We start from the raw sequence: 26,208 nt of genomic DNA on the forward strand, positions 1-26,208 counted from the left end.
TCTAAAGACACAATAAATAAGGAGAGGCTCCTGGCTGCCCCAGGCCCAGACAGTACAGGGGTCCTCCGCTGCCATGACGCACCCCTGCCCCACCCAGACCCTCCCCCAGCGCACCCTCCCCCCACCCCGTCCCCACCAGGTTGCCCACGCCAGTCCCAGCTGGGGACGCCTTGGCCAGAGCCCAGCCCGCCCGGTGCGTGGGATCACCCACACTGGGCCAGGCCACCTGGAGGCTGTTACCCCTGCTCTAGGCCCTGCCTTTTCAGGAACCTCCCTGGGGGACAAGGGACACCTGGTGGTGTGGCCCGAGACATGCTGCAGGGAGAGGCCACCTGGCCCCCACCCAGACAGGTCTCTGCTTCTCTGGCCAGGGAATCCTCCCTTTTCCTGGGGGCCCCCGACACCTGCCGGTGGCCCCTGTCCACAGGCTGATGCGACAGTGGGACCTCCGGCTGCAAGGGGGCTCTGTGGGAGCCTCAGGGGCCTGGGCAGCTCCGGCGAGTCCACACGGTTTCCCTGGCTGGTGGGGGAAGAAGATGCAAATAGGGAGGGTCCCCAGGGCCCTGGGTCAACCCCTGATCTCATTTCTGGCCTCCTCTTCCTGTGGGGTTGGTGAAAAAATAGCCTGTCACCACCGGCACTGGGGGGCCACCTCCATCTGGCCAGTCAGCCCCTCCCAGCCCGGCCTGGGACCCAGACTGGCCTGGTCCAGCCCCCGAGGACCAGGCCAGCTGCCTGCGGTGAGGGGCGTCTGGCGAAGGTCCTTCTCCCTCTGACTCAGCCCCGGGGCTCCCTGCTCAGAGCAGCTGAACCCCGCTCCCACACGGCGCAGGTGAAGGAGGTAAGGGCTGCGACCTCCCGGGCCACCGCAGAGCCAGGATCTGGCTGCCGGCTTAGGCCCAGGCCTGTCCTGGCCTCCTGGTGAGGCCTGCGCCACCCGCCCAGTGGTGGACAGCAGGTGTTGCGGGGCAGCACCCTGGTTCTCGGGCCCAGGACTCGCAGTTCCCTGGGGGCAGTCGAGGCCATCTCCGGGGTGACCCCATGATGTCAGAGGGAGCCCCATTCAGGGCTCAGACTTGGGTGAGTCCCAGATCCTCTGGGACCTGCCCAGGACCTGCAGCACCTCAGACCCTCGGTATCCTCTTCCATGTGGTGGGAGACCCCATCCTTCCCTCTGGGGGTTACTGCGAGGGACACACAGATGCCCAGGGCCTGGCACACACTGAGCCCACTCAGTGATCCACGGGCAGCACGATGTCTCCCGGCCCTGAGGCCACAAGCGCCCTCAGATAGTGGTGACCTCCTTGGCGGGTTCAGCTGAGACAGGAAACAGGGAGGCTGGGCCCAGAGCAGAGCCCACGGCTGCATAATGGTGTCTTGGCCTTGGAGGGGCAGTGGCCGGCTCCCCTCTGGGGTCCTCGCTTCCTGCCATGCTGGGCGTCCAGGCTGCTGGCGGGAGGGGGCTGGAGAGCAAGCAGCAGCGGGGTGACCGGCACGTCCAGAGCCTGACGGTGGCCACCCTGACATCTGCGGCACCAGTCCCTGGGTCGTCCTAAGGGAGGAATGAGGAACAGGCTAAGGCGCCATACAGCGGCGTCCCTGCAGAGTGACAGAAATCCACAAACACCCCGACAGCAGACTCAGGGAACACTGGGGTGGTCCAGCCGGGGGGCCCTCCGTGCCCCAGCCCAGCCCCCACTCAGCTGCCACTGGGAAAGGGACCCCGTGACATGGGGATCTCACATGTGAGCAGGTTCAGAGTGGCCTGTGCGTGCGTTCCAACGCCACAGAAGACGGGGAAGGACGGGGGGCGACGGGGAGAAGGAGCTGACCCCATGTGTCACAGTTCACCGGGGGCTCGGCGCCGGATCCCTGCCATTATTCTGGGTGGCAGGATCCTGGGTGGTTTTCATTTTCTTCCTCCTAATTTTATTATTCTCCAATTTTTCTTTAATGAGTCTGTATTATTTTCATACTCAGAAAAATATGTGTTTTGTTTTAAGAGGAGATTAGGCCCCTGCTTCCCTTTTCATGGACTCGAACGCTCAGGACCAAGTGCAAGAGACGCGTCCACGGGCGCGGCCGGCGGTCCACGCGCACCCTTGGCTCATCTTGAAACGCTCGGGACCCCTCCCACCCCAGCCGCAAAGCCAGGCTGGGCTCTAAGTTCCATGGCCAAAGGACGGAGAGTGGCCCACGTCTGTCCTCAGGGAAGTCACAGTCTCGGGGAGAGAAGGACGCAACAGGCAGTCCCTACCGTCCCTAGGGACAAGGAGTCACGGAGCGCGAGCGCGGAGCTCTGGGAGATGGTCTCACAAAAGGGGGATGAGGACAGGGCTTTGGTGTAGGAGCAGGAGTTTGGCGGTCACCGAATGGGGGAGCGTGCACCCAGAAAGACACCCTGGCCGTGAGGGGGGGAGGCGGGATGGAGCGGCCGTGAACCGGTTCTTGAGGGTCTAGAACGGGCTCCGCCATCCGGTGGTGTGGGACTCCGAGCAAGTGACGACACCCCACGTAGAAAATGGACACATGACCTCATGAGGCCACTGGCTGTGGTTGACGCTTGTGTCCCATCAGCTTCCCGGAAGGCAGAGAGGCGTCCAGCTGACGGGGAGGGCTGGTGCCCGGTTACTGACCTGTCACTCAGGTGTCTGCTGGGCTCCCAGCCTGTGCCCGGGAAGTGTCCCCGCTGCCCGGGGGGAAGCTGCCGGACAACGTGCAGGACACCCCAGTTATCTGAGTTGTCTTGGGACGACTTTATACGGCGAAAGTGTCTGGCTCATCTGAAATGCGGTGTCCCGGGGGCCTGTTCGCCTTTGCTTCTGACAGCCCGGCCCGGGAGGTGGCCCCAGCAGCCAGTGGTGCTTTTCAGGGAGAGAAGTGTGCTGAAGGGCTGGCCACCAGGGAAGGGACACCGTGGGGTCCCACTGCCACTTCATGACTGCGGCAAGCCCCGCAGGTTGAATCCGCACAGCCTCACGGTTCCCGCGTCAGAAACCCCAGGTCAGGTGCGGCCAGCCGCCTCCCCTCCGAGGCTCTTGCGGGGTTCATGTTGCTTTCCTGGCTCCGAAGGCTGCTCACGGCCACCCTCCCCTCGAACGCCAGCCCCAGTGCTGTCCCCTGGGGCCTCTCCCCAGCTCCCCCGCCCCCGTCCTCATCTGCCTCCCTCGTGCACCTGGAAGGGCCCAGATGGTGGCACTGGGTCTGGGTCTCCCAGATAACCCAGGAGAGCCTCTCCATCCAGAACCAGGGACCTCCATCAGATCTGTGAAGTCCCTCTTGTCACACCGGGTGACATATTCACAGGTTTGGGGATAGGCTGTGGACACTGATGGAGGCTGTGATTTTGCCACCACAGGGGGCTCAGAGACAGCCTCTTGGAGGAAGTGACGGGGTCGGGATGAGGTGGGGACTTCCTGGCAGAGGGAAGTGGATGTGAAAAGGCCCTGTGGTCGGTACGCTGGAGACCTGGGAGGCTGGAGCCGGGGAGGGAGGGACACAGTAGAAGGAGATGAGGACAGAGAGATGGAAGGGTGGCAGGTCCTGTAGAGCCCCGGCAAGGCTGATTGGGAAGGGACAATCAGTGATGCCTCCCACTCTGCCCCCCAGTGCCACCCTGTGCCTCCAACCTATACCAGCTCCAAGAGGCCTCACTTCAGTGTCAGTCCACCTGCTGCAAAGCTCCAGGGTTCCAGACAGTGGCAGAGGTGAACAAGGCACTGGAGGGTGGGGAGGGGCACATTCTGCCCACCTGGGCACCAGGGAATCTGCAGTCTTTGCTGACATCCCAGACCAAACTCTTCCAAGTATCTTCAGAGAAAAAGGTTTCCCTGCAGCATGGAGGACTCAGGTTAGACATTTTATAGGGACTTTCCGGGCGCCAGCAGGAAACTATTAAAGTTGGTGACATCTGAGAGAGGAGGTCCTGACTAGATAGTCAAGGAGGCCACTGTCCTCAGGGACCTCACATTCAGGGGCCAGCTGGGCCTGGAGTAGTGATGAGGTCTGACCTTGGATTCCCCTTGTCCACTGACCATCCTGTGCCTTCTGCACACTAGACCTGTGTCTCCAACACACAGGCCTGCGGAGCCTGCGGAGCGCTCAGCAGGGAATGGCGGCCATCGGACGAGGGCTCCACCATCCCGGCGCCCCGTCCCCGTGTCCCCAGGGCCTGACCTTCCTGGCTGTGGGCTTCTGCGGCTCCAGCCCCCACGGCCCGCGGGCCCCTGCCGCCCGGCCTGCCCCACGTGCTGGGTGGCATGGCTGCCCCGTGACCACATGAAAAGCCCTTCCCCCGGGGTGTCCCCATACCTGGGGAAGCCGGCAGCCTGCCCGGCCGCCCCGCCCAGTGGCTGGAACACCGGGCGAGATCAAGGCACGGCCGGGCTCCGGGCCACCTTGTTCCAATCAGGGCTGGGCGCCTTCCGCTTGCTGGGGACCCCCGCCCTCCTTGTCCAGCCTGGCTGTCCACGTGTCCAGCCCGGTGACCTCTCAGGAGAGGTGGCCGCCGCCCGACTCTGCAGGGGCCGCGTGCCTGGCCCTGGGCCGTGAAGCCAAGAGCTGGGGGAGCCCCGGGGGAGGTCCCTCCTCTGCTCCTGAGCCCAGGGTGCCCACTCCAGGGGGGTCTCCTGAATGCCGCCTTCTGGCTCTGGGGGCTGATGTGGAAGAGGCACAGGACTAAAGGGTTGAGAAGAGACTGGGCCCAGGCAGGCGGGGAAGCCGATCCTCCGGAGCAGGGGTCCTGGGGGTCCCTTCCCCCCCCCCCCCCGGCTCCTTCTCCACCCTCGGGGCTCACCTCCAGTGTCACCTCCTCCCAAGGCCTTTCCTGACACCCCAGGGTTTTCAGCATCGTGACACCACTCTCCTCCGGCCCCTGGCCAGTCACTTTACCCAGTTCTCAGCGAGGACAGTTCAAGACCCCACCAAACACGGGCATGTGTTTTTACTGCCTTCCCCGGGAAGATGGTCTTCCCCGCTAGAATCAAAGTGCCCAAAGGGCCAAGCCATCGCACCCCTGGCTGTATCCCCAGCACTAAAATAACCCCTGGCACATAGTAGGTGCTCAGTAAGTGTTTGCTGGCTCCATGGGTCCAGTGCCGCCCGTTCTGTTTCTTTCTTCTTTCCATTTCTATCTCATCCTGTCCCCCATCTAAGTGCACAGCTCCCTGAGGTCAGGACTGGGAAGATTTTCCCCTGGGGACAGGCTGGGGATGGGGACAGCCCAGGCCTCAGGGAGCTAAAGGGGCTCCAGGTCTTTAAGCCCACTCTGAGCTCTGTCCTGCTCCCTGGAGTCCTGCTCAGCTCTGACACGTGCCTGGTCCGTTAGGGACGTGGACACCTCACTCCTCTGGCTGTTATCAGGGGTGATGATGACCCTGTCTGATACACAGGATTGGATGAAATGAAACGTGAAAACGCAGGTGGCCTTCGCTGTGAGAGTTGTCCGGCGTGAGGCCCCCACAGAGAACAGAACTTCAGCCTCAACAGATCTTGGTTCACGTCCCCACTCTGACCCTTCCTGGCTGGGTCCCAGAGGCTCACTGAACTCACCTGTGACGCAGGCCAGGTCGTCACGGAGAGCCTTGTGAGCATGCTCAGTTGTGGGGGCTACCTCCAAGGGCTCTCAGGTTTTCCATGCACCACTCCTGCTTGGCTGGATGCTCTTTGCTTTTGTGAGGGCACAAAGTTGGGGGCAGCGGACAGGCTCACATGGGAAGGTGAGCTGCTGAAGCTATGGAAGGGTTTTGCCCTGGAGCAGGAATGTGGGAAGTGACGTGTTCTCCCATTTGACAGACGGGGACACAGGCTCCAGGAGGCCCAAAGTCACCCAGTTGGCAGGTGGAAGTGCCAGGTGTTGCTCTCTTGTTTGTTTGCCGAGAGCCGGCCCCACTGGCCCACACGTGCCTATGGTCCCAGCGACAGGGAGGCTGAGACAGGAGGATCATAAGTTCAAGACCAGCCTCCACAGTTTAGTGAGGCCCTGAGCAACTTAGCGAAACCCTGTCTCAAAATATAAAATTAAAAAGGGCTGGGGATGTGGCTCAGTGGTTAAGTGTCCCTGGCTTCAACCCCAGAACCAAAAAAGGTTTTAAAAAGTTTGCCGTGGGCTGACCTGTGCTGGGAGCCTCCTACCCTATCTAGCACTTGAACTTCCTCTAAGATACTGATCGCACCTTGAATACCTCCTGTAACGGGGAGCTCTCTACCGCTGGGGGCCCAGCTTGTTCTGTTTCCTGCTGATCCTGGACGCTTCTCTCCCTGGGTGGAGCTCAACTCCCTCTGGCTCTGGCTCCCATGTGGCCCTGCCACCAGTGAGAGCCACATAATTCGGCAAGTGGAGCTGTTTCCCCCAGGCCTGCTCCTCTGCAGGACAAAGGCCCAGGTTTGCGTCACAGCTCATCAAGTGACATGGTCCTTGGGGGTGTCACGCAGGCCTGAGCAGAGGGGCTTGCACTGACTCCCCTCAAAGGCTGCCAGATTGGGACAGCTGCCATTACGGAGGTTCTGTGGCCGCCACCCCCGCCCTTGCCCGACTTTGAGCCTCAGGAATGATCCCCATTCTCGGGGACGGGGTGAAGCTGCAGCCATAGCATTGCTGTAACAAGTCACCTGAGACGGGGTGCTTTATAGACAACAGCAGCAAGGGGCAGGTCCAAGATCAAGGGGCGCGCAAGTGGAGCGCCTGATGGGGGCACCGCCTCTCTGCCACCGAGATGGCACCTTGAGGCTGTGTCCTCCAGAGGGGACCAGCATGTGTCCTCACATAACAGAGGGCAGAGGGCAAAACCGGCCGAGGCTGGTTCCCTTTAGACCTTCTATGAGACCCTGATTCATTCATTCGGGCCCCATGACGTCACCTCTGATAAGGTCCCACCTCTGAATACTGCCATAGTGAAGACTGTTTCGACTACTGCATTTGGGGGACATTCAGGCCCACAGCAGGTGACCTTCAGTACCTACCAAGGACCCGTTGCTGTGGCTTCATCTAACAGGCCACTCTGGGCTGATGGGCAGCAGGACCAGGGTGAGCTGGGCCAGTGCGATGCCGAGGCCTCCGACAGGCTCTGCAGAGACAGTGGGCAGGCAGATGGGAGCCTTGGGCAGGGTCCCGCTGCCAGTGAGCACCCGGTGGCCTTGGGCAAGCCCTGACCCTTCCTGGCCTCGGTTTCCCCAGCCGTGGGATGGGAAATCCACAGACCTGTCGCAGGTTAATCTAGAATTCTGGAATGTTGGAGACCGCCTTTCTGGGGATCGATAGGATCCAGGGCACTTAGCTCCCTGCAGGGGAGTCTGAAGCCCAGGGAGGAGGAGATGGCCCAGATGCACCCAGCAAGGACCACGGAAATGGAGCTGGCAGCCAGGTGCCCAAGTTCTAGGGCATGACAGGGGCTTTGCCCAACTCTCTGAGATTCACCTGGGGTGTGGGCGCCTTTGAGCTCAGTGCAGCCGCTTCCCAGCCAGGAGGCGGGGTGGGGAGAGGAGCCTCTAGTGGACAGCACAGGAAGGGCCTGGGGGACTTAGACTGCAGGGCTGGGTGGGGGCAAGGCTCCAGCTGCCCCCAGGCCAGGCCCCCACAGGGAGAGCTAATCCCGTCACAAGTGGCACCACAAGCTATAAAACTGGGCCCCAGCCCTATGGACACAGGCCCAGGCCCACCTTTGCCCAGGTCCCCGATTCTCCATGATCTGTGAGGGGCTCTGGGCACCTTCACTTCTCGGGCCTCTGTTGTGCCCTCTGGGATGGGAAATCGACCACCCTCAGGCCAAGATGAAGGGCGGCAGAGCCTGGAGAGGGGAAGAGCCTTCACTCTGGGTTTCAGAGGAGGACGTGTCCTCCTGGCCAAGAGGACGCCTCTCGGGCCTCAGTTCTGCGTCTGCTCCGTTCACAGGTTGTTTGCAAGCCCAGCTCAGGTGACAGCAGCCAAGTGGATAATACGTGCTCAGGAAACAGGCCTCCCAGGCCCGGGAGACCTCCAGAGAGCTGTGGAGATTGGCTGGTGGGGGACCGTGGTCGGGACTGGCCATGTCATCGGGTGCCCCAGTGCAAACATAAACGCAGGCCAACAAGAGCGTCCACTCCTGCTCCCGGGAAGCTGCTGAGAGCAGGCCCTGGGTGACAGCCGGGGTCACAGGCCCAGGACGTGTGTGTAGAGGGGTTCAAACCCAGTTCAGGTGAGGGGCTGAGCCCCCCTCCAGCCCTACCACTCGGCAGCTGTGATCGCGACCGCTGGGCCCTGGCCCTGGCAGTGGCCGTCGGAGGCGGCATAAAAGACCAACTGTTCTCCGCCCTTGTGCCCGTTTTTATCTCTTGCCATGCGCACAGTACAGAGTGGATTTCTTTCCGCAAAGGGTTGCGCTTTTTCTCTTCCAAGGGCGACGCTGGAAAGCCATGTGGCTTTTATTGCTGGCAGGAATGTCTGAGGAGTTCCTTCCCCGCCACATGAAATGCAGCCGTGATCTTCATCTGCGCAAGGCCAAAGCCCAGCTCCTCCAAGCCCTCGGCCTCGGAGGTTAATTAGAACCTCACAAGGACTGTCAGGCCTTAGGACCTTTTGGGGGAGGTGGAAAATCCCTAATGGGACCCGCTGGGCCCGGAGCTGCTGGGTGGGCGGTAGGGAAAGGAAGGCCCACGGAGGAGACCCAGGGAAGAGGGAGCGGGACCAGAATCAGTGGGAGGTGACCATTTGAAATATGGGGATGTAAACCTGATATCCCAGGGCTCTTGAGGGACACAGCAAAATTCTAACTTCTGCCTATGGCTCCTATGCCAGGATTCTAATTCTGTTCCATGATGGTAACTTCAAGCATCTGATTCTGGTCCATGAGAAGAGAACACAGGGGTCAGGAATGTGGGCTCTCGGGCCAGGCTGCCTGGTTGGAATCCCAGCTCCACGGTGTCCCAGCTGCGTGGTCTTGGACAAGTTACTTAACCTCTCTGGGCTTCCATTTTCTCATATGTAAAAATGGGTGGTGGCAGCGACTGCATCTACCCGTGAGACACACATGGATATAAATGTGGGATGTGCCAGAGGTGACAGCCACTCAGAGGTGCCCTTTCTCTCCCTGCCATAGCTGCCCTCTCCTGGGACTGGGGAAGCGGCACATCTCTTCAGAAGCCCCCTCGGGCTCCGAGCCACCTCTCACAGTCCCAGGCCCCCAGTGGAAGGGTTCTTCCACCAGGTGGCCGTGCACCAGCCCAGGATGGAGCCAGAAGCTCTGTCCCCAGCCAGCAGAGGTAGAGGCTGTCTCAGGGAGGCCCGCTGCGGGAAGGCTCCAGGGACTGTCCTCCAACCGTGGCTTGGGGTCCAGAGAGGAGACCACCCTACTGCCAGCCTGAGTTTCTCACTCCTTGAAGTGGAGAGAGTAAAACCTGCCCGGCAGAGGCACCCCGAGGTCTGGAACTCCGCACCCATGGGGTATCCAAAAACCAGGGCACTGGTCAGCCACAGACCAATAATTGAGGTCATAGACCAGGTCATTTCCAACTAGAATTATTTTCTCAACGTATAGATACCCAAAAAAAGGAGCAGAGAAAACAATTAGGCCCGACCAGGGCGGCAGAATCCAGAAGCCACCTCTGGGGTCCTGAGGTGGGGCCCGTGTGCCCTGCTGGGGCAGGAGCAAGCTGACCGCCCCTCTCCCCTTCCTTCCCCCTCCCATCCCTGAGGCCCAGCGCCCCCTCAGGTCACACCCAGGGCCGGGGAGGAGTGGGGGAGGGATCTGAGGCAGCGGGGACCAAGGGTGCTGACGCCCCCAGGAGGTGGCAAGGTGCTGGGTGTGTTGGAGGGACAGAGGCTCCCACCAAGGTCACAGAGAAACCTGATTGTTCAGGTGGGGACACTGAGCCCAGAGGGATGCGGTAGGCTCCGTCCTGCCCCTGGAGCGCCACACGGCATGGCCAGTGCTGGCTCCGGCAGGGCAGAGGCCGAGCCAGCCCAAGCTCTGGCCACAGGGCTTGCCCTGGCTTTGCTCAGGTTTGGGTGAGGACCCTGGTCAAGCCTCTCCCCACTTTCCCTGCCTCAGTGTCCCCATCCAGAGTGGGTGACAGCAGAAGGGGGGCGGTTCTGGGTAGACTTCACCCTGGGACCCTCCCTGGTGACCCTGGCCAACCCTGTCTTCCAACGGGCCTGAAGGGTCTGCTGATCCCCGGGTCATGGCTGTTCTACAGATTTTACCTCCTCTGGGTCACCGTCACCTCCATGGCTCATGTGCACGAATCCTCTCAGCTCTATACTGGATTCAGTCCGCCAGGGGACGAGAGGGTGACCCTCACACTGGAGTCAGAGCAGGCTTTTTATCTGACTCTGGTCCTTCCTGCTGGTGGACTGGGACAACACTCCTTTTCATTCAACTGGGCCAGTCACCTACCACCCCACTGGATGAGGCTTGCACCTGCCCAGCCCCAGCGTAACACCTGCATGTGGTCAGACCCAGCCTGGCTTCCCCCCACCACCAGAGGGTGCGGGACCGGGCCAGGGCCACACAGCCAATCAACAGTGGAATCAGCAGTTCCAAACAGGGTTCTCTCCCCTCCGAGTCCTTTCAGACAAATCCAAACTGTGATTGGAAAGCACAGCTGTCCTCCCTGGAGATTCTGGATCCTTTCAGAGAATCGGATGGGCAGTCTATCCAAAAAGGCACCCAGGAGGGATGACCCCAGAGCTGATTCCACCGGGCAGGAGACAAGCCTCAACTTAGATACATTACTGTTCTCACTACTATTTCTCACAAGTTTTACATTTACATACATAGATATACACCGGGGTATGGCACATGATGTGTTTATACATATATACACACAGATGTTAGACAATATATTTTATGCTCCTGTATAATATCCAAATTTATGTAAATACATGTATCTGAACTGGGCTGCACAGGAGTCCCAGTTTACTTGCTCACATTTTCTTTCACAGTGATGATAATGGCATTTGAGATACACTGAAACACAAAGTCCCTCTCCTCCCAGAGGGAATCTCTGCTCCTCCACACTGTGAACTGGAGCTGTCAGAATGGCCTCCACTAACAGAGTCTGAGGCTCAGGGAGGGACAGGGCACTAGGCAGGAGACAGGTTCCACCATGGGTCCCTCCTGAGGGGGACTGGAGGCCAGACTGGAGAAATGCCTTTTGGGAAGAGTGTTCTGCGCTCTTCATTGGCCGCCCCTGGGATATTTGGGATGGACCTGGTCCCTCCTGGGGAAGGAGAGGGGGAGGGGCCCGTGGCACTCTGGAACCAGGTGGTCCTCCCCTCCCCAGGCAGCCTGGGAAGCCAAGCTCTGTGAGTCCTGGCCAGCTTTGAATGTGAGATCTGGACATTTCTTAGATGGGAGGTGTGAGTCCCACAGAGCACAGGGGACTGGACTTGCCAAAGGTCTCCTTCAGGGGCAACAGGCCCTTGCACTTCCTCACTCTGCATGGACCCTAGGGTGCTCTTAGGCAGGGGCCATTTGAGACAAAGTGAGTTGTTTGTCCATCTGTGGGGCAGAAGGGAGAGGAGATGACTTTCCATGCAAGATGGAGCGAGGGGGTGCTGAGCGCCCGGGGTTGGCAGAGAAAACTCCAGGAGGCGAGGAAGCAGCCTGGGTGTTGGAAATGGAGAACCAGCAGGCCTGTTCTGGTCCCGCCCCGCTCCCAGAAGGAAAGAGCGGTGCGTTTCTGGTGGGGGTTGGGGAGTTCTGCTGGTGGGAGGGTGCGGGACCCTCCTGGGGCTCCAGATGCGAGGGCAATAGCGTCTGTCCGTGGGAGGCGGGGAAGGCGGCCTTCCGTCTGACACTAAGCCACCGTTTGTCCCAGACGTGGTCACACAGTTGGCATGGAATCGGATGGGCAAAAAACGCCACCTATCCAAAAAGGCAGCTCACAGGAGGAAGCCCGCAGCTGGCACACATCTGTGCCGAGGGCCAGGTCCGGCAACTCCGCGGCTGGCAGGGCGCAGGCGCCAACTAGCGGTGGCTCCAGTCACTACTCCTTCCCCTGGAGGCCCCCGCGACCTCTGGCTGGGGACCCGGGTGCCAGCCACCCCAGTCAGTTGGTTCTGGCATCCACCAGCAGAGCGCCTTCCTGGGCGCTGGAGTTGTGCCGGGTCCTGGGCCGGGTGCTGGGACCCACAAGAGTCCCCTTTTCTGGAAACCCGTCTGTTAATTCTCCATAGAGGGAGAGGGAGAAATCAGGCGGAGGGACACGTAAAGGGCAGGGCTGTAAATAGAAACCACTCCACGAGTGGAATTTACAAATCCTAGAAGCGGCCGGCCATGGTTCCACCGCCGCTCCGGGGCAGAACCGGCGGCAGACCCAGGGCCCCACCTGGCCACGCCCAGGTGGGCCTTTCTCCTGGCAGCTCCAGGGGTCCGACCAGCCAGGGTCTGGTAACGCATTTTCCTCGGTGCTGCGGCTCCTGCCAGCGCTTCCGAGGACGCGTGCGCCTTGGCCCCGGCCACCGACGACTCCAAGGAGTCGTCTCTCTAGAAAGGTCCAGTAAGAGACCACCCACTGTTCTTGCTTCGGAATGGGCCCAGAGAGCGGTGTACCGGCCAGCTCTCCAGGTGGTGGTGGGGGTTGGGCCACAGCCCGTCCCCCTGGAGAGCACCGGCGGCTTGATTTCGTTTGGCGAGGACGAAATGGCCTGCGCTGGGCAAAGGTCAGGTTCAGGACAAGATCTTACCACCTCCGTCAGACTCTCTGATGCTTTGCTGCGGAGGCTTGGAATTGGTCGTTTTGCACCTGTCCAGCGCCAGCGGCAACGAATATCCAGCCCAGTCTCCACAGCGCCGGAGGCTCGGCACGCGCTCCTTCACCAGAGCCCAGGGAGAGATCTGGGGTGATGATGCCGACCGAAAGGGGCTGGGTTTTTCCGATTCCCCTCCCCACTGTATCCCGTCTTAGGCCCAAATTCTTGGCCTAGGAAGCGGGAGAGGAAAGGTCTGTTAGCAGTGAAGCCCAGAGTAGTCGGGAGTGAGAGCAGAGACGCCCAGCCCTGAGGTAGGCGGGCCAGAGTACGGCGGGGGTTCTCGGCGGAGGTTCTGGCAGAGCGGCCCAGAGCGCATCCGCCCACGGGGACCACTTTCCATCACAGGGAGAAAGAAAATCCCCTTCTCTGGAAGCGGGGCCCTTGGCTGTGCCTCCGCTCCGCAGTTTTCTTCTTGTCACGGACCTGCGTCCTTGTCCACGAGGCAGGACGGTGGTTACTTGCGTGGAGGAAACAAATTCGGAAAGCATGCGTTTTGCAGGCCCCACCATGTTTTTCAAAGAGCCACGGGTCGCCACAACGAAAGAAGAACGAGGCCTGCGCCATCCTGAAACTTGTTTTGAGGGGAAAGTAGAGAGAAACGGGGTGGTCAGCTTCGGTCGACTGAGGGCCGGTGGGGAACTCCCTTCCGTCTGCCTCGAGATTGGCATCGGGGCCACCGAGGCAGGGACCAAAGCTGCGCAGGGCTGGGAGCCGCGCAGGCCACTGCTGGGCACGTGGAACTCCGTGTGCGGAGGCGGCTTTTAGACCAAGATGGTTGGCGGGCCAGAGCTGGGCGTGTGATCTCTTTGGGGCTGCTTCCCGCGCGGTGTCACCAGTCTTGGGGTCTCTGGGCGCCCAGCTGAGGATTCAGGCGTCACCTGCCCCAAGCGGCTAGAGTAGGGGAAGCCCGGCCGCGACCCGCGGGGAGGAGGAGGAAGGGCTGCGGCCCCGCGTCAGGGAGATGCCACCTGGGGACACGGGCCAGAGAGCCTTCCGTGCAGTCGGACGGGCCAAACCGATTTCCACCACTGTCCCCGGCTGCTCACAACCCTCGGGGTCTGGGTGACAGCCCGGGGGCCTTCGACCCCGGGCTCTCCTCCGCGGGGCGGGGCCTTCGGCCCCTCCCCGCCGCGCAGCCTTCGCGGGCCCGTTCCTCCCCCGCGAGCGCCGCCGAGGTGCCCGCGATGGGGGCTCCGATTGGCTGCGCCACGCGTCGCTCGGGCGGGCCCCGCCCCGCGGGCCCCGGGATACTAACCCCGCGCGGGCGGCCGGGGCGCCGCCACTTGATTCTCTAGGTTTTGCGCTGGGCTGTGGCCGCCGATCGGTGGGGCGGCCGCGCGGGCTGCGGGGAGGGAGGCGGCACGGCACAGCCCGCGCGGGCCCCGCCGTGGCCCAGGCGGCCCGGACGCTGCGAGGGGCGGCCGCACGCGGGCCGCGCGCCCGGGATGCGGGACTAGCGTGCGGCGGCGCGCGGCCGTCGGTCGGGGCAGCGAGGCCTCGCTGCGGGCCGGCCCGGTGGGGCGGCCACGGGCGCCGCCCCCTGTGCCCTGAGGCCGCGGCCGCGCCGCTTCTGCTTTCCCGCTTCGCGCGACAGCGGCGGCCGAGGAGGCGCCCGCGCCGCCGCCGCCGCCGCCCCGCGCCCTGACGGCCGCGGTTATGCGTATTCCCGTAGACCCGAGCACCAGCCGCCGCTTCACACCTCCCTCCACGGCCTTCCCCTGCGGCGGCGGCGGCGGCGGCGGCAAGATGGGCGAGAACAGCGGCGCGCTGAGCGCGCAGGCGGCCCTGGGGCCCGGCGGGCGCGCCCGGCCCGAAGTGCGCTCGATGGTGGACGTGCTGGCGGACCACGCGGGAGAGCTCGTGCGCACCGACAGCCCCAACTTCCTCTGCTCCGTCCTGCCCTCTCACTGGCGCTGCAACAAGACGCTGCCGGTCGCCTTCAAGGTGAGTGCGGGGCCTGGGGCGGGATCCCACGGCCCTGGGGCTCCGCGCATCCCAGCTGCAAGGAGTGGGCAAGGGATGTGGCCCAGACTCTGCGGCCGCGGTCTGGGCAGCTGCTGCCCGGCTGTGCGCTGGGCACGGGGACTTCGGCGTTCCCCTGGGGTTGCGCCCTGAGCCGGTGACTTCTAGGGGCTTGCTCCCCTCCACCTGGGCTTCGTGGAGCCCTACGCCGAGACGTGGAGGCGGAAACGGCCGAATGGGGCTTCGTTCCCCTGAATCGGGGTCCCTCGGATATAGTCCTTTGGAAGAGGACCCCTTACCCGGCGAGGGCACGGAGGTGGAGCGAGAAGGGTGAACAGGGCCTAGCCTCTGCGCCAGCACCCTGCCTGTGCGCCGCTACCGAAACACTTCCTGCTCACACCCTCAACCTCTGGGCTTCTGAAATTGTCCACCCGGCGACCCTGGGTCTGGGAGTGGGGCACCGCACCCTAAAGGGTTGTCGCCGGGATCTTTGCATCCCCAGTGATGGGCTGGGAGTGGGGTGCTTGCTCCCACCCTGGTAGCCCCTAGTCATTTGGAGAGTCTTTTCCTCTGTGCCAGAGAGTAGGAGACTGTTTCATTTTCATTTTTTTTAAGGGGGCAGCGAGATGAAACGAAAAACGCCTTGGTTTTCCCCTAAACCTCTCACAGCTGCCGTGAGAAAGGGCAGGGCAGGAAGGGCCGGCGGCTAGGGAGGTGGTGGTGCCCGAGGTGGCTGGAAACAGCAGCTGCTGGCAGCTGAGGCCGTCCCTACTCCCATTAAGACGACTCGGAATTGGGGGGGAAAAAAGGATGAGTGGCTCTTTGAGGTCTCCCGGGTGACATCTTAAAATACCAGCGGGGAAGATCTCCCGGGGAGGAGGGGGGAGGAGGCCCGTGTGACTGTAATCGTCAGATCGGAGGTTTTACTGTCACTTGGAGCTTAAAAGGAATCTTTGAAATTAAAAGAAGACAGGATGTTGACAGGAAATCTGGCCTTTTTAATCAGACCCCAAACATTTTCTCCTTGAAATTTTTACCATCTGGATCCCGGAGTCCCTGCACGCGGCAGCCACGTTTAAATGGCTGTGACTCTGTTTGGAGTCTGATTCCTTTTTAAAAGGCATCTGCCTCTCGGTGCTCCTTTGGGGTGGGGGCTGGGGGGGCTGGTGTACTGGAGGACATCTCCAACCGTCTTGCAATTCCCAGCAGGTGCATCTTCCTGCTCTCAGAAGCCCTCTCTTGCTTTAAAGGGGCTTTCTGGGTGACCTCTCTCAAAGCGGCAGTTTGTTTTGTATTTTGTATTTTCTCTTCCTAACGAACCCAGGCTCTGCAGAAGCCAGTCCACCGGGCCTGGGCCACATTTCAGGACCAAATTGCATGCCCCAAACGACTCTAGCGTGCACGGAGTGCGAGGAGCACTTCTGTTATTATTGTTGATATTCTTTTTACTTAGAGACTTGGTTGCTAGGCGCATACTGATTCCTCTTTTTGCTCCAGCTGAGGACAACAGGGGAACTACATCCCACCTCGGTAACCGAAGGCATCCGCAGCTCGTGCTTAGGTTTCATGGGATTGGAAGGATGATTTCTTGGGACACGGGTTAGCCAGTTGACTTAGGACTGAGGTGTGGGAGGTGGCAGATTTTACATCCTTGATTTTGTCCTAGTTGAGGGAAGGTCTTCATCAGCTTGAAGTCCCTTCCCTCCCTGCATTTGAGAAATCCGCAGTGCGCCGCCGGGGACCTTGGGGAGCTGCTGGCGGCCAGCCCCTCCTCTCATCCCTTGCCTTCCTCTGCCTTTCTAAGCTGTCCCTCCTGCCTGGTGTCCTCAGGTGGTGGCACTGGGAGATGTGCCGGACGGAACCGTGGTGACCGTGATGGCCGGCAACGACGAGAACTACTCTGCTGAGCTGCGCAATGCCTCGGCGGTCATGAAGAACCAGGTGGCCAGATTCAACGACCTTCGGTTTGTGGGCCGCAGTGGACGAGGTGAGGGAAAGGCTCTCACCAGGGACGGCAGGGGTGGGGCTCGGAGGCAGAGAGAGAGAGAGAGAGAGAGAGAGAGAGAGGGAGAGGCTGTGGGTGGGGGCCCTGGAGCCGCAGGACAGGTCTCCAGGCCTTGCTGTCTGAAGCTGCATTGGGTCCTGGCTTAGGGCGTTACGGACCCCTTTGAGGGGGTAAGGAAAGTAATGGAAAGATCCCGCTTTCTCCCAGATTCAGAGGTTTGCTAGCTCCTGAAGCCTCCCAGGCCGCCCCTCTCCCCATTAAGCACCACGGGTTTCAGGGAAGAAGCTGGGGGAACATTGTGGATCTAGGGGCTCCCAAAGGAAGCTCTGGGCCTTTTGGCTGGGGGCTTGGAGGACATACCCTTGATGTCTCAGCCACTGTGCCCCTCCCTGGGGCAGGAGCTCTCCCGCTACAGCAGCTCTTTGAGCCCTAAGGTGTTTTAAACAGAAGAGAAAAAATGAGGTTAGGATGCCGAACTTTGGAGAGCACAGCTTGAGGTCCCTGCCACCCTGCGGTCTCATCTCCCGGGGCACCGGAGGACGCCACAGTGGCTGCCGCCTGGGGCTGTTGAGGGGAGATTGCCGGGACCTGAAACCCATCATCACTTAACTCCAGGGTGGAGAAGCCTTAGAAACCCTGCCCTGGCGAATGGAGGCTTGCTGGCCCCTGCTGGCCCTTTAAGATCCTCCTGCCCAGGGAGCGGGCTGAGCTGCAGCCCCTCCAGCTCAGGCGCGAGCCGGTTCCGGGTCCCGACTCCCGGGCTGCAGCCGAGGCTGGAGCCGAATTGTACTTTTCATCACCAATCAGCAAGGCCTTCTCAAGGTCCTAGTTCCCTGGGAGCCGCCAGCCCTTCCCGTGCGGGCATCTGGGCACCATTTTGTCCTCTCCAGCCGTTCAATGTATACACACAGACGTCAAGCATATTTTGACTTTTCAGCATTAATTAAAACCAGGGCATTATTTGCATGTAATAACTGTTTACTTGTTACTTTTTATGAAACTGAAATAGTTTACATTCTTTCAGACATTTCCTGTTCCTGTTGGCTCCTTCCCCGCGCACAGATTTCTTTCAAACGTTGCCCTTAACTGGTTGCAGGTTGACGGATGGAAAATGTTTGCTTTTATGAATTAAGCTTTCATTGCTGCTCCTAATTAGTCTCCAAGCCCCTTTTGTCATCCCCAATCTCTCAAACCCTTTGCAACTTAATCCCAGCCTGGGCCTGGAGTGAAGAGTCCCCGTGGCAGGTTGGTGGCGGCCAGGCTGGCCCAGGTGTGTGTTGGGGTGGTTTTGGGCCACTGTGGCCGCCTCCCCAGGGAGCCGGAAGAAGGGAGGTCGGTCTCAGGAGCCCAGCATCAGGGACTTGCTGCCTCCCTCTCCCTCCCTCCCTGGACCGCATTCTGGGAGGTGAGATCTGGAAGGAAGAGAGGTGGTGAGTCTCTGATTTACTGAGACCTCATCCGGCCTCTCTGCACACTGAAAATATTTTCTCAGTGGCTCCCGTGCCCACAGACCTGTGCCCGCTACTCGAGGCTTACAGGGAAGGAGAGAGGTTTCCAGATTACCGTTGACCTGCGTGCTCTAGGAGTGGGCAAGGCTGGGGCTGGTACTGTGGCTCTGGAAGGTGCTGGAAGCCGTTTATAAAGCATTCTCACGTCCAGTCTCTGAGGAGTCTCGGGCTGAGCAGGGGTGGGGAGCCCCTGCAGGAGTTCAGCACCTGTGGTTCAGCCCTCAGGGGCTCCTGGTCTTTTAAGAGTCTGGGCTTGGACCTGGCAGCCTCAGATTGAGTCCCAGCCATGTTAGTGACTCTCTGGAGGATGTGAGCAAGTGACTTCACCTCTCTGGGCTGCAGTTTCCTCGTCTGTAAAATGGGTCTGAAAATGGTAGCCGCTTCATTAAGGGAATTGATGTAAGTGTGTCCGTGGGTTCCCACTGAGACCTGGATACATGTTAGAGATTTTGTTACTTCAAATGCTTGGGACTGGAGGAAGTCTTTGAGGTCCCTTTGAGTGGTGACAGTCACTGATTCTCTGATTACAGTGTGGTTTGGGCGGGGGTGGGGGAAACCCAGAAGGTGTGAGTGTTCAGTGGGAGAGGTGGAGGGAGGGCTCAGGGTCCCAGGGCTCAGGCTGCAGCCACACCCCTGCTGTGCCCATCCTGCTGACTGGGAAATTCCCACCAGAGGACCAACTGTGATTGACAGGGAGTCTGAGCACTTGAGTCAGGACAGGTTGGGGTTCAGGACCCAGGACCCCTCCCTGACCCTCCCTGACCCTTTTGACTTTAGCCAGGACCAAGAATTCAGGTGGAAGTTTCTGCTTCACTCCTCCATTTTTAAAATCCCTGGACTCTGTCTGAAATCCCGGGAGAATAGCTTCCAAAAAGACACCCCACAGAGCTCCGGCTTGGGCTGCAGGTGTGGACCCGGAAAGGACTGGAAAGAAAACCAGGCCCAGCTGCCTCCCGCAGCAGGTAGGGCCGGGCTTCCCGCCAGGCGCAGGCCCCTTTCCTAGGGTGGCCTCTGGTAATACGCCTTCTCCTGCTGGACACCAGCAGACACAAGGGTCTGCCTACTTACGGTTGCAAGATCCACATGGTACCATAGCTATGGTGCAGGAAAAATAGGAAGTGATTTATAATAAAATATTGACTTGAATGTGTAAGTGTCAAGGCCAGACTCCAGTTGTCTAGGGTGGGGAAGGCCCTTGGCCCCATGGTGGCCACAGAAACAGAGCGGTCAGGGTTAAGGACTCCATGTCTGAACACAGCCTCACTGTCCATGCCCCGATTTTCTGAAGATGTGAACACTCTTGGCAAAGTTAGGGACAATTTTTTTTTCTTTTATGCAGTGCCAGATCACAAACCTGGGCTCCACACATGTTAGGCAAGCACCCTGGTGCTAAAAAAGGGAAAAAAAAAAAAAAAAAAAACTATCTTCCCTTCTAGAAAAGTCCATAGATATTAAAAGTGCAATAACTATTTTTCTTATTCTATGAAAATTGAGTTGAGTTCAGGGCTCAGGGAATTTTAGCAAGTCTTTTTCTCCTAGAAAAAAATGGCTCCTTCCTGTCTGGTGCTAAAATTCCCAGCAGGCAGAAAGAGCCGGGCAGGACCAGGGAGAGACAAGGGCACTTGGGGATGGCTTTCTCCTACCCCTGGTTCCCAAGATCCCTGCTCTCCCCTCCACTCCTGCTCCCAGACCCCAGACCCTGGCTCCTCCTGACACTCTCATTCCTCTCTGTGGATACCTGGCGGGGTGGTGACGGGTCTGGAAGCTGGGGGGAAGCTGCAGAGGTGTGCAGTGATCTCTGGTGGCATGTGGTTTGCTACTCCATGGGGCAGGGGCTCCATAGAAGTGGGTCTTTACTACCTGTGTAGAGGGGCAGCTTCTAGCACATTCTAACCTTCCTGAATTCTGCTTGACCTCGTCAACTCCCTGCCTCCCTGTGAGGTCGAGTCATTTCTGTGCTTACTGCAGTTAACACATGTTTATTGAGCACCTACTACGTGCCCAATGCTAGTGGCTGGGGACACAGCAGTGAACAAGGCATAAATTCTCATCCCCAGGAGCTTACAGTTTAGTATAGGGAGACAAAGAAAAATAAATAAGCAGGTGGATTATTAAAGCCGATGGGCCGTCCTGGGGAATTTCACACAGGTGCAGGGAATGGAGGGGGCGCGGGAGGCTGCAGTAGCCAGCCAGCAGCTTCTGGTGTGAAATAAACAATAGATGGCAGGGCCACCCGCTGTGCCCAAACAGCAAGGTGCTTAAGAAGTTGTGATAAGCGTGTGCTCTGTTCAACACGTCAAATGAGGAGAGCTGAGAGCTAGCACCGGGTCTGATGACGGTGATTTTGAAGTTGTGACGTGCATGAAAGTATTTAGAGAAATCTGCAGGGCTGTAACGTGAGACGGGAGTGTCTGCTGTCTGTTGGTGACAAGGTCGCAGGTACAGCCTGCAACTCTACAGTTTGTTGCTTAGGCTCTTACTTGAGAGATGCTAGATTTCAGTTAGAGGTTGGGGACAATACCATTCCTGTCCCAGTTCACAAGCCTACTCAGTGGTAAGAAGGTCCCCCGAGGAGGGCAAAATTAAAGATGCCTGTTTTATTGTTATGTATTTATTTCGTGGCGCTGGGGATGGAACCCAGGGCCTGGTGCGTGCTGGCGGGCGCCCTGCCACCGAGCCACACCCCCGCCCTAGAAGAGCCTACATCCAAGAAAGTGAAGCCCTCCCTGAGAAGGTGACTTTTCAGTCCAGACCTGAAGGAGCACCTTGGTAAACCGTCAAGCAGTAGAGGATGGGGACCGTGGGTCCTCAGTGTCCGGTCAGGCCACTAGCACCCCAGGTGTCCACTTGAGGTCCCCATCAGCAAGGACCCATGCAATCCAGGTGGTGCTGGGAAATGACTGGGGAATCCGAGACCCCCAAAGCATGCCTGGTTACTGTGGGGAAGGGGTCCAGGGTGGAGACGACCTCACAGCGAGGAGCAGAAGTGTCCAGGAGTCACCTACCCTGCATTTCCCTAGATGGTCAGCACTTGGTCTTTGCAGAAATCTTGCCAAGTGCCCCTGTGGCCCGAGAGTGGGGGTCCAGGGTTGTTCTGCCTCAGGGACCCTTGGGGCAGTGCCTTAGTATTTCTATTCCCGTAGCCCCCTGGCTCCACGACCCCATCTAGAGAAGCCCCTAGTTCCCGGTGGACCCCCAGCTCGGCCACTCTTTGGCTTTGAACTCTCCCTGGCATCTGAAGCTGTTGGGGTCCGGCTCCTGCCACCTGCCTGGTTGGACTCTGTTCAGGCTGCTCCTGGGCTGGCAGGGCCGGGGGGGGGGGGCGGGGGGGCACATTCACAAGTTCACTCGCCGGCCGGGACCAGCCGCCCCAGCAGCACGAGGAATTGCTCACCCTGCCTTGTCCCCCACCTGGGGGTGGCCTACCGAGCTGCTGTCCACAGCTCCCAGGGCTGTGGGCAGGACACCAGAGGGAACCCTTGGCTCCCACTGCAGGCCAGCTGCGGGGGCAGGGTGTGCTTGGCCCTGGGCCCCTGCCCTCGGGGACTTCCCAGGCCTGCGACTGAGCTCCAGAGATGGGTAGGCACACGGAAGAGGGGGAGATGAGGTCTGACTTGGGGACCAGGAAGCTCCCTCCATCTTGAGTCGCGTGTCGCTTCGGAGCTTAGCAGAGCCCAGGGTGGAAGAAAGACTCCTACGAGAACTGGTTGCCCTGGAGGAAGCCCCTCACCCTCGACCCCCAGCCAGCCACCCAGACCCATCCAAGAAGTCACTTCCAAAAGCACAGGCCGTGCCCTCTGCCGGGAACCCGGCGAAGTCACCAGCGGGCGCAGAGCTGGTGGAAACCCAGGACGGCGCGGCGTCGGCGAAATGAGAAGCCAGCCACTGGGGGGCTAAGGGCCACCGAGACGACATGGAAAATGTTAGACCTTGATGTACAGCGATTGTTCAAAGGCGCTAAAACCCGCTCAGGAGAGCAGGGGGAGCCAGAGCGGCCTGTGGATCCTGGATACCAGCCGCGCTCAGTTTCATTCTCACTAATCGCAGAAGACAGAGCAAGAGGGTTTGGAGATCTTCCATCTTGATAGACAGGGTCGCTGCCCGGATGGCCCTCGGGTGACGTGATGCCGGAGAGTCATCTCGCGCAGAGACCAGCGCCCGCAAGCACGTCTGTCCCCGGCCGGCCCAGGCGCTGCCATCACTCGCCACTTCTTGGAATTTATTCTAAGGAAATAACTGAGATGCAGACAAAGATTTCTCTGAACAGAAGGTCATTTTCGTTTTATTTTAAATGGTAAAAAAAAAAAAAAAAAAAAAAAGGTATTATTCAGTATTATTTTAAAGGTTTTTTCCCCCTCTCAGGAATTTTGAATGGAGACTTTGGAGCCAAATGTGTGGCTAAAAATAGAACAGGGCTCTGGAAATAACAGTTGTGTCTACAAAATGAAATGTCTGCAGCTCCCAGGTCTGTCCTTCCCCAGCTGGGGCTGCGCCCGCCAGCGAGCAATGGACAACGGCGTGACTACCTGAGGGTTGGGGGCTCAGAGAGGAGGCGCCGCTTCCGTGAGCCCGAAGTGTTCTGCAGCCACTAGGGAAGGAAGCCTGGAAAGAAGTTTTAATGACACGAGAAAGTGCTTCTGATGAGATGTCAGATTAAGAGGGGGAAAAACGCTGGGGATGAAAACATCTATTTGGGTCCCACTGCCACCGTGTGAATATGCAAAGTCACGCAGAGAGGCCTGGCGGAGAAGATGGCGACGGTGGTGATCTCTAGGTAGTGGAGCGACGGGAGGGTCTGCTGCTTTTTTTTTTTTTTTTTTTTTTTTTTTTAATGATTTCTTGGTGCTCAGAATCTTCCACAAAGGTCACAGCTTTCAGAAAACACGTTGAGTGTGTGAGTGTGAGTGTGTCTCCTTGCCCCCCCACTCCAAAATCATGTGGGTCCCTGAACAGAAGGAATCGCACAAGGAGGGCCAGGATACAGGAAGGAGGGGCCAAGGAGCCAGGGTGACGATGGGGACGGCAGGTGCCAGCCTCCTAGGGACCGGGAAAGCCAAACCCAGCAGCTTGACTTTCACCCAGAGCCTCATCTTCTGCCCAGGACTCAAGGGGAGAGACCTGCCCCTTCCCGAGAGTCGGGGCTCTGGGGCGGGATCTGCGTGGGAGTCCAGGTGCTGAGTTCAGGTGCCGACCTCCTGCCTTTGTCCCCCCCAGGAAAGAGTTTCACCCTGACCATCACTGTGTTCACCAACCCCACCCAAGTGGCCACCTACCACCGAGCCATCAAGGTCACCGTGGATGGACCCCGCGAGCCCAGACGTAAGTGTCACTGAGCCCTGGGCCCGAGAGCAAGGGCCAGTGGGGGAAAGGCAGCAGCAGGGTCCGACAGATGTCCCTGGGCCCCTGGGGCACAGGTGGGGCCGGGGGGCCGGGGAGGAGATGGGAGGCTGGGGCTGGACGAAGGACCAGCTGGGTGATGGAAAATGAGCGCGGAGGAGGCTTCAGATACGACGTGGGAGCGGGGTGGGTCGGGGTACAGGTTCCCCCCACTCCAGCTTCCCCTACCAGTGGCTGAGGGGCAAGTGACCCAAAGGCAGGGGTCAGGCAGGCAGCGAGGCCAGTGCCCCTTTCAAACTGTCTCTTGAAATCTCAGCATCTGACTCTCAAGTCTCAGAGCCCAGGCACTGGTCCCGGGACCCACCCACCCAGATGAGACCAACGCAGATATGTCCTGAGCATCTGCTGTGTCCAGGGGTCTCGGTCCCCCAGAGTTTATGGTTGGCTCCTTCTGCCTGCTGAAGGGCCTGGAGTCCGCGGGTAGCTGGGGAAGCTGGTGGGAGGCCAGGGTCTGTGTTTGCTGCATGAGTGAACTCAGGCTGCTCCTGAGCCCCGTTCCCGAGCTCTGCTCCCGGCCCCACCCTGGCCCACCCAACCCGGGGTGTGCCTGTCCCTCGCCTTCTTGTAAGCGTGGTCCTCTGCAGGTAGCAAAGCCCTTCCTGCTTCTTATTCCCCGGGATCTCATGACAGCTGAGCTGAAGGGTCAGCTCGCTCCAGGAGAAGTTGCAGCCCCGAGGAGGTGGGGTGCCAGGCCTCAGGCTTCCAGGGCAGCTCCCATGGCTGGCTGAGCTGGCCGGGGCAGGAGGGTAAGCTCGGCACCTCTCCCCAGTGCCCAGGAGCTTGGAGGGAGAGTTGCGTGCCAGGGCGGGTCAGTGAGAGAAGTCGGCCTGGCCCTGGAGTCGGGGACCTCGCTCCCCTGCATCTAGGTCCTGAGTCTGGTCAGCAGCGGCCACTTGGGTCAGGCTCAGAGCAGGGCCAGGCCACCCTGGGAGAGTTCCCCCTGCCATGCCTCATGGGTCACCCCCTGCAGCCACCCTGAGCTCCTGCACATGGTCATCAGCTCCCAGCGGCTCTGGCAGAATTCCTGCCTGCTGGGATCCGACATGGACAGGTCCACGCTCTTGGCCTTGGGCTTCGTGACCCGCTGCCAGTCAAGTGTCCTTTTTGGCTTGATTTTGTCTCCTGTGAACTGGGTCAGTGAGCCCAGCAGTCTCAGGGTCGTGGTCACTGGGAAGCCCGTTTGGTCTTCCATGGTGCAGAGAGCAGAGTCCAAGCCAGCCTGGGTGGTTAGTCGAGCCCTGGGTCAGTCACCTCCATGCCTCCGTTTTCTTGGCTGAAAAATGGGTTCACACAGGCAGCTACCTCAGGGTGCTCTTGTGGGAGACAGTGCTCTCACAGCGGGTCGACAGGTGTTCCGTTGCCTTAGCCAGGGCTTCCGTCTGCTGTGCAACCTCAGGCAAGTCACTGGTCTCTGTCTATGACTCTGGGCCCCCACCCATGAAATGGGACGATTCCCGCCCCCTCCCTCCGTAGGCAACATGTGAACAACAAGTGGCTCTGTCAGAATCCTCATGAGTCACCAGGTCCCTGGCCTTCTGTTCTTCCTGGTGCCCACCCCCACTGACCCCCTCCTCTACCATCCCTGGATGGTGAGCCTCCCCAGGAGCCATAGGGAGGCTGCCAGGAACCAGGCCCTGCTCAGAGGGCCGCAGCAGCCTCCACTGAAGGTGGCCACAGTCCTGCTGAAGTCCCCAGGGGCAGGATGAGATGGACAGGAGCCACTGCTGGATTCTGTGCGTGTGCGTGCGTGTGCGTGTGTGTGTGCACACACAGCACTTAGGGCCACTCCTAAAAGAAGGAAGCACCCCGTTCTGGGGTCTTGGTTTGGTAGAAACCCCCCTGGGGGGGCCTGGCATCCCTCAGATTCCCGTTCCGCCCGCCCCATCCCACCCACTCTCCTGAGGGTCCTGGATGAGCTGAAGGTGCGTCCCTGTCCCAGGGAGCCCCCAGTTGAGTCCCTGACCTGCACTCCTCTCCTGGGGTCTCCCCAGCCTGAGATGGCCCCTTCTGGGTGGGTGGCCCAGAAGAGAGAGCACTGAGTTCAAGGGGGACAAAGAGAGGAGAAAGAAGCAGGCTGAGAGGGCGTCAGAGGCCAAGATTGCTGTGTGACCTGAGGCAGATGGTATCCCTTTCTGGGCCAGAGCAAGGGCCAGATTGGCAGTGTTAATGTGACTCGTTCAAACAAAATCTTAGCAGAAGCTCATTTATGAAGTAGCAGGAAGTGGGAGGGGCGAGCTCTCCAGGTCCCCCATCCTCAGGCCCGGCTTGCCCCAGGCCCTGGCCCTGGCCCAGCCTGGCCTTCAGTCTGGGACCCTGGACACACCTTCCCACTTCCCTGGCCTCAGTCTCCCCATCTAGAAGAGGAAAGAGGCCAGTTCCAAAGCTGCTGGCCACCGTGGCCCTGTGTGCTGGGCTCCATGGATGTCCTTCACCATGGCCCAGGGAGCCAGAGCCAGCTCCCTCGGTGCCCGGCGCTCGGCTGGGGCCGGGAGGTGTGGGCCGCCCAGCCCTCCCACCCCGAGCGCCGGCTGTGCGGCGGGTGGTGTGGTGTTCTCATGCTCTGGGGAGCTGGGAGGTTCCGCGAGCTTCCGGCGCTTGGCCCACAGGAA

At 60.0% G+C, this 26,208-nt stretch overlaps 1 protein-coding gene across 1 annotated transcript in view; it reads left to right on the top strand.

Annotated features, from left to right (window-relative positions):
* The window catches only part of Runx3 (RUNX family transcription factor 3), a 46,251-nt gene that overhangs the window by 8,817 nt on the left and 11,226 nt on the right, over positions 1-26,208 (top strand). The window contains 3 exon segments of the mRNA XM_076863198.2: positions 14,400-14,671; positions 16,520-16,676; positions 23,417-23,521. Of these exon segments, the coding sequence (XP_076719313.2) occupies positions 14,400-14,671; positions 16,520-16,676; positions 23,417-23,521 (534 nt within the window).

The sequence above is a fragment of the Callospermophilus lateralis genome, chromosome 7 (genome assembly GCF_048772815.1).
Source record: "Callospermophilus lateralis isolate mCalLat2 chromosome 7, mCalLat2.hap1, whole genome shotgun sequence".
NCBI classification, from domain to species: Eukaryota; Metazoa; Chordata; class Mammalia; order Rodentia; family Sciuridae; genus Callospermophilus; species Callospermophilus lateralis.